This window comes from Gavialis gangeticus, unplaced genomic scaffold, assembly GCF_001723915.1.
Source record: "Gavialis gangeticus isolate Ggan-Ray unplaced genomic scaffold, GavGan_comp1, whole genome shotgun sequence".
In the NCBI taxonomy this organism is placed as follows: Eukaryota; Metazoa; Chordata; order Crocodylia; family Gavialidae; genus Gavialis; species Gavialis gangeticus.
The window spans coordinates 10,460,587-10,467,457 of NW_017729009.1; the positions used below are offsets into that span (position 1 = coordinate 10,460,587).

Here is a 6,871-nt window from a genome sequence, read left to right on the forward strand (position 1 = left end):
GCTGCCTGTAATTTGCTGCCATCTCTGTGTGTGCGTGCGTGCGTGCGACCCATTCGAGTCATCGGTAGAGACAGAACAAAATGAGAATAATAATATTAATAATAATAATAATAATAATAAAAACCTCTCTCAGGAACAAACCCCACGGATCGTGGCCAGCAGGGCTCAGGGGACGCCGTCCCCATCCCGTTCTCCCAAACCTCTCCCAACGCTTCACAGTTCTCGGCAGGCGGCGCCGGCCCGTGGGCCCGCTCCCGCCTGCCCACGGTGCTACGAGCGCTCTGGGTTGGATGTTGTACCGTCGTGTTAGTGCAGAGGTTCCTGTATCGTTGTCTTGGAGAAGCCGGCTTGGAGGCGAGAGGCGGCCGCGGGGCTGGACGTGTCCGGGCGTCCCGGGTCCGGCGAGGTGCAAGCTCGGCTCGTGGTGATACTGGTTGTCGTGACTATGGAATAAAGTGTATTCTCGGTCTGCCCAGGGCGCGGCCGCCTCTTCTCTGCCTCCGTTCCTGACGCGCCGCCGGGCCCCCGGTCTCCTCGAAGCCGGGCCGTGCCCTGCCCTCGCGCGGCAGCCCCTGGGCTGAGACTGCCCCCCGCTCGGGGTGTTTGCGCAGCGGGGTAGCCGCGTGCACGGCAGAGCTGCTCCCAAGGACCAGGCTCCCCCTGCAAGACAGGGCGCAGAGAGACCCCGGAGTGGGGCTGGCAGGGGGCTGCAGAGGTCACGTCCAGTCCAAGCCCTGCCTGCGGCAGGATCAGCCCTGTGCAAACCCGCCCAGACAAACCCATCACTGCGCCCCGGCACAACACAGACCTCACGCCCCAACCAGCGTCCGGCTGCTGCAAATTGGCTCATACACGCTCCAGGGATCCCAGGCAGAGGGAACCCCTGCAGTCCTACCAGCCCGACCATGGGGGAAATCCCTTCCTCATGGCCTGAGCACAGGGGCAAGACCCTCCATCTAGCCAGGACCTCTGAGGCCGGTGCTAACCCAGTTGCCATCGCCAGCCTGGGCTGCAGCCAACACCCAGTGCCCCTGGGGATGCTTAAACCCTCCCCGACACGCAGCTGGACTCGGGCCCGGCAGCCCAGAACGAGGGGCCGGGCCGGGCCGTGCCCCCAGCCCCAGCCTGGCCTCTGTCAGCAGGTTGCACAGCACTACGTGCTCCGCTCTCCCTGCCTTTACAGGTGCAGGAGAGGCTGCGTTGCACACCCCGGCACACGTTGCTTTCCCTTGCTACTAGAAATGCAGCTGCTTCTGGGGTGGGTGGCTGCAGGCAGGCGGATTGGCCCTGCCCTGGTCCCCTAGCCAGGCCTGAAGCTGTGGCCACTGTCCCTCCCACGGGTGCTGTGTGTGCACATGTGGGCAGGTGCTCTGTGTTCATGCGCATGCAGGTTTTCTGCGTGGGCAGGTGCTGTGTGCAGGTATTCTGCGTGCCAGCACACTTGTGTACGTGCGTGTGCAGGTGCTGTGCGCGTGTGCACAGGGGAGATGCCCTCCGCGGTCAGTGGCTCTTTGCAGCACTGCCTGCCCCGGAAGGAAGCGCTGGCGGCTGCATGAATCTGCTCCCCTGGGCTTCCCGTGCCCAGGTCCCCCCAAGCCTTTTCCTTCGGCATCGGAGCCACAGCTCGTGCCCCCCAGACCCTGCCCAGCCGACCCTGCATCCCGAGCAGCAGCAGACGCACTCCGGGCCCTGCAGCCCTGGCAGGCAGACCTCAGGCCGTGCCGCGAGCGCTGTCCAGCGTTGGCTCCTGAGCTGCCAGCTGCACCCGGGCTGGAGCCAGCGGCAGTGCCAGGGCGTCAGCGCTCAGCCTGGCTTTGGCAGCCGCCTGCCCCAGTCCCCAGTGGGAGCCCGTGGCCGACACGCCGGCCTTTCCGGTCGCAGCCTTTCCCCTGCCCCTCTCTGCCGGGGCAGCCCTGGGGGCAGGTGGCTTCGGGTTGTACAGGCCCAGGCGCTGGGTGAGCCCCGCACCCTGGCTTGGCCCATACAGCTGCGGGGAGACCGGGACCCCCTTTGGGCCTCTGTTTTCCCTGTCTGGACGCGCCAGCCGTGGGCGAGGGGGGCACCGAAGCCGGCCCGGACGGATCCCACGTAGCCAGGACGGGCAAGGCCCCCCGATCCCGGCAGCCTCACCCCTCCGCTCCAGCCCCACCTTGCCAGCATCAGCTTTATCACCACGGCGTTTGCATCAGCTTCCTCACCGAGCCGACCGCGTCGCCACGGCAACAAGGTGGCGGTGCCGGCCTATGAGCCTCGGTGCAGGAGCCGGGCAGGATGGAGGTGCTCAGCAAAGCCGGAGGCCTGGCAATCCCCTTAGCAGGGCCCGAAATCCCTGGGGATTAGCGGAGGGGGGGCAGCCAGGCCCGTCTGCCCCCGGCATTAGCACTGACACCAGTGGGGGGGGAGGGGGACGACACATGAGCAGCCCCAGCCTCATCCGCATGGTGAAACGAGCCCCAGCGCCACGGCAACAGCGGAGGAACCGAACCCAGCGCCCGTCTCCAAGGTGCCCGACACCCAGAGGCATTAGCGACATCCCTCTGCTCCCAGTGGCTGTTGCCACGGCGACAGCAGCATCCCGGGCATCTCTCCCAGCCAAGGACACCCTGCCGGGGGGCGGGGGGGGCAAGGCCGGTGCTACGGGCATCCCTGGCCTCTCCGCCAGTCCTCCCCGTGGCCCAACCCCGCCTGGGAAGAAGCAGAGCGGTGCCCCCGGGCATCAGGTCCCAGCCCTGGCTCAGCACCCCCCGGTCCTGCATCGGGCAAAGGATGCAAAGCCGGTGTCCCTCTGGCTGTGCACGAGAGCCCCCCCATCACGCCACAGGCGGGGGCAAGGGCCCCCTCCCCGTGCAGCCGGGCTGGGTGCCGTGTGCAGGGCCCGGCCCGGGGGCAGCTGCAGCGCTGGTGAGCGGGAAGGCCGGGGGCTGCCACGTGCCCCCACCGCCTGCCTCGCACAGCCACGCCGCCTCTCCGCCGGTGACTCAGACACAGCTCAGCGCCGGGGCTGAGCAGAGCCAGCCTCTCGCCAGCCGGCGGAGCCTCTGCCGCCTGCCAAACGCCAGCAGCTGGGCAGCCGGCGCTGCAACAGGTAAACAGCCTCTGCCCCCTTCCACGCCAGCTGGGGAGCGGGCAGGCCAGGCCAGCCCTTGCACCTGTCTGCGCACACTGGCTGCAGGGGGGGAAGCGCTGGACGCCTTTGGGAGAGGCTCCCACCCCGCACCGCTGCTTGCCCGGGGCATCGTCCTGCAGACGGGTCCGACAAGGGACAGGATGCGCTAGGACCAGCCCTGCCCAGCCGGAGGTGAGTGCAGCCGGGCAGGGAGCAAAGGATGTGCCATGCTGCAGGCGGCCCAGGCGCGGGGGGAGATCTCCCCCACCGGCACTGGGTTATGAAGCCCCTGGTCTGGAGGCCCCCTCCAAGAGAGCAGAGGGCTGCAGCTGGGCTGGGCCTGCGTGCCGTGAGCAGGGCCCGTCACCCTGGTGCCAAGGCATGGGCCCTGCCCCGTGCAGCCTGGCGTGCAGCTGTCTCGGGGCTGCAGGCCTGGGCCCCGCAGGAGCCCTCTGCTCTGCGCCAGGGCCGGGGCGGGGGTGCGAGGAGGGCAGCGTTCCCGCTGGGCATCCGGGGGGGTCCCTCCAGCCTTGCTGGGCCCGGGGGGAGTGGCTGCCCCCCCATCCCCACTCCTGTCGCCCCTCCTCCCAGCCCCAGCTGTGACTCAGGCCTCCCCAGGCGGTTCCCATGGCAATGCCCAATCAGCCCCGGGCTGCGCTCATCATCCTGGAGGCAGGCGGACACGGGGATTGGTGCGGAGCGGCGGCCTACAGGATGCGGCTTGCAAGGGGGGTCTGGCCTGGAGACCCCCCGGCAGCACCGCTGCGCAGGGGATGAGTGCCCAGGGGTGGGGATGGGGGTCTCATCCTACTGGCACTGAGCTCAGCTCCCGGGGCCTGGCCAGAGTGGAGATGGCCTCTATGCCCCTCTCTTGGGGGTGCCCCAAACCCTCCTCAGGGAGCCGGGCACCCAGGGCATGCTAAGCCTGCCTGACGGCGCCACGCCGCCTGGGCTGGCAGCAGGGAGCCTCCCCACTCTGGGGAAACCGAGTCATGCAGGGGCCTGCTGACGGGCACCGCCAAGGAGAGAGCCCAGGAGTCCTGGGTCTCTCCTCCCGAAGCCCCGTGACCCACCCCCCGGCTCCGCTGCCCCCCAGGCCCGATGCTGGCCTGTGCCCAGCCGTGCAGCTGCAGCCGGGGCCCCAGCGTGCAGCGCGGTAAGTGGTACGGCGTCCGCTCCTACCTGCACCTCTTCTACGAGGACTGCGCCGGTGCCAGCCTGGACAACGATGCGGACGAGCCGCCGGCCCCCCGCACCCGCCCTGCTTGGCCCTCCGTCGTCTGGAAGGTGAGAGTAGCACTGCAGCCCCCCGGCCCCTGCTCCTGCGCACGGCCCCGGGGTCCAAGGTACCCTCCCTGGTAAGTCAGCACCGAGCCCCGGCCCAACCCCGGGCAGCACCTTGACCGTGAGACAGCGTCTCTGTCCCCGGAAGCGTTTGAGAGCAGGGTGCAGCCCGCAGCTGGGGAGAAAACCCCGGTGTCCGGCAAGGGTCTCCCCCAGGACGGCACCAGTCAGGATGCTGAAAGTGCCGAGCTGCCCGGCCTCGGCGGGACACGGGCCCTGCCTGGGAGACCAAGGGCAGGAGGGAAAGCGAGGCCTTGCCGCGCCGCCAACCCCTGCCTCTGCCTGCCCCCAGGTGAGTCTCTCTGCGGGGGCCCTGCTCTTGCTGCTGGGGGCTGCGGCGCTGGCCACGGGCTACCTCGTGCCCCCGAAGCTGGAGGGCATCGGGGAGGAGGAGTTCCTGGTGCTGGACCTGCAGGCGATGGAGCACAACCGGGCCCTGGGCACCTGCAGGCTGGCCGGCGTCGTGCTCTGCACCACGGCCGGGGTCCTCGTGGCCGCGGGCCTGCTGGCGTGCGCGCGGGGCCGGGTGCTGTGGGGCGGCTGGCGCCGGGAGGAGGAGGAGGAGGAGCAGCTGTCGCCCATCCTGCGGGACGGCCCCCCGAAGCAGCCTGGCACTGTCCTGGCCTCCCCGGCCTCACCCTTTGGAGCCTCTTGGGTGCACGGCATCCAGCCCAGGCGGGAGACGTGACCTCGGCATCCCACGGGCCGCCAGACTGGAGCAACCCGTGCCCGGGGGCTGCAAGGGGAGGGGGGCCGGGAGGGGAGGTGGCCTCGACCCCCTGATGCGGAGAGGCTTGAGAGCCTGGCCCGGGGACCCCCCAGCACCCAAGAGGGAGGTGGATCCGGATCAGAGGGTCCCAGTGCCCTGCCCCAGGGGCCTGCCTTCCCTGCTCCCCCCACGCGCACCAGCGGCTCCCGCCTCAATAAAGATCCTGAGAAACTGCTGGCTTTGCTGGTCGTGGTTTCCCGGCGCCTGGGTCCTGCTCCCCACCCCTGCGCCCTGCTCACTGGGCCTGATCCCGGCATAGGCCCACTGGTGGGGAAGGGGCCGAGCAGGGCCAGGCTTGCTCCTCTGGGGCCCCACGTCCCTGCTCCTCTGGGTGCAGGGAGCTCTGCAGCTGCCTGCAGGAGCCCGGGGCACGGGGCTGGCATTGCCCGATGCATCGAGGCCCAGCAGGGAGTGCGTCTGTCCCCTTCTCCCCCGCGGGGCAGCCTCTGCCTCTGCCTGCACAGGGAGGAAGGAGCAGGGCGGGAGAGCAGCTGCTTCCAGCCGGTCACCGCGCGGTGGAGCTGCCCGCTCAGGGCCCCAGGACCCAGCCCCGCCCCATGGCGTCCACCGCAGCTGCAGGCCCGGCCCAGCCCCCTCACGGCACCGTGGGACAGCGTGGCCCTCTGCCCGGCTGCCCCCCGTCTCCGCAGCCCCCTTGGCCTGGCTTCACGCCCCCCTTCCCCTGTGCCCAGCTGATGCTGCTCATGAACACACCCGGGGGCAGGAGAGGCTCGTGCCTGTTGCCCCAGCCCCACCTCACATGCCCTGCATGGGTGCCTTGGGCAGGGCCGGGGGCCAGGCGTGCCGCCCCCATGCTCTAGGGCCCCGGCACCTGCAGTGATGCTTGCAGGGAACAGGCCTGTGCGGCTCGTTGCTCCGGGAAACTTCCCCTGCTGCCCCCCACCCCCCGCAATGTGGGCAGGGGCTGCATCCCAGAGCCTGGATCCACCCTTGGGGTGAGCTTGGGGGCCAGAGCCAGGGTGCAGAGGGCACCGCCCCGCAGCAGGTCATATGTCTGCGCCCTCTCCACGCCTACCCCCTCCCGGTAGTTGTACATGTGTGGCACATGGCACCACGCCAGGCCCCGCTTCCTGGTGCCAGAAGGATCCTGTCCCACGAACCCCTCGGCAGGTAGCCAGGGCATTGCATAGCCGCCGGGGAGGCCGCGTGCTGCAACGCTGCAGGCGATTGCACAATGCATCCGGCACTCCTGCCCTCCCGGGGATGGGGGGCAGCCGGAGGAGAGGGGCTGCATGCCCCCCTGCACCCTGCCTGACCCCCCAGTGACCGGCTGCAGCTGTGCCCTGCTCCAGCCTGCTCGAGAGCAGTTCAGGCCATTGCCCTGCAGGGATGTCTGCCCTGGTGCAGACACCAGCACGCCCAGGCAGGTCAGCAGCCTGGCACCTGCAAGGGTCCCAGTGTCCCCACCATGCCAGGCCCAAGAGTGCAGCATCCTGCCCACTGGCAGCCTTGGTGGGTGCGGGGAGTGGGGCTTGGCCCCAGGGTGGGGGGGGGGAGCGGCTGTGGCTGCACGGAGCCCAGGGCGAGGGTCTGACCCCAGGGCCGTGGGAAAGGGGTGGCCCTAGGGCTGCACTAGGATGTGGAGGCTGGAAGTTAGTGGGTGCCGCAGGATGTGGGGGGCATGTGGGGCA

General features: G+C 69.7%; 1 protein-coding gene across 1 annotated transcript; it reads left to right on the top strand.

Annotated features, from left to right (window-relative positions):
• Window positions 1–3,145: 3,145 nt before the first annotated feature.
• On the top strand, window positions 3,146–5,267 carry NRSN2 (neurensin 2). Its single transcript, XM_019510263.1, has 3 exons — window positions 3,146–3,298; window positions 4,203–4,393; window positions 4,743–5,267. Exons 2-3 carry the CDS (start codon window positions 4,208–4,210, stop codon window positions 5,136–5,138), a joined length of 582 nt encoding a protein of 193 aa, XP_019365808.1. The 5' UTR covers window positions 3,146–3,298; window positions 4,203–4,207; the 3' UTR covers window positions 5,139–5,267.
• Window positions 5,268–6,871: the final 1,604 nt, after the last annotated feature.

Coding starts and splice junctions, on each gene's coding strand:
- NRSN2 (XM_019510263.1), top strand. CDS start 4,208: ATGCTGGCCTGTGCCCAGCCGTGCAGCTGCAGCCGGGGCCCCAGCGTG. Junction 4,394..4,742: donor GGCCCTCCGTCGTCTGGAAG/GTGAGAGTAGCA, acceptor GCCTGCCCCCAG/GTGAGTCTCTCTGCGGGGGC.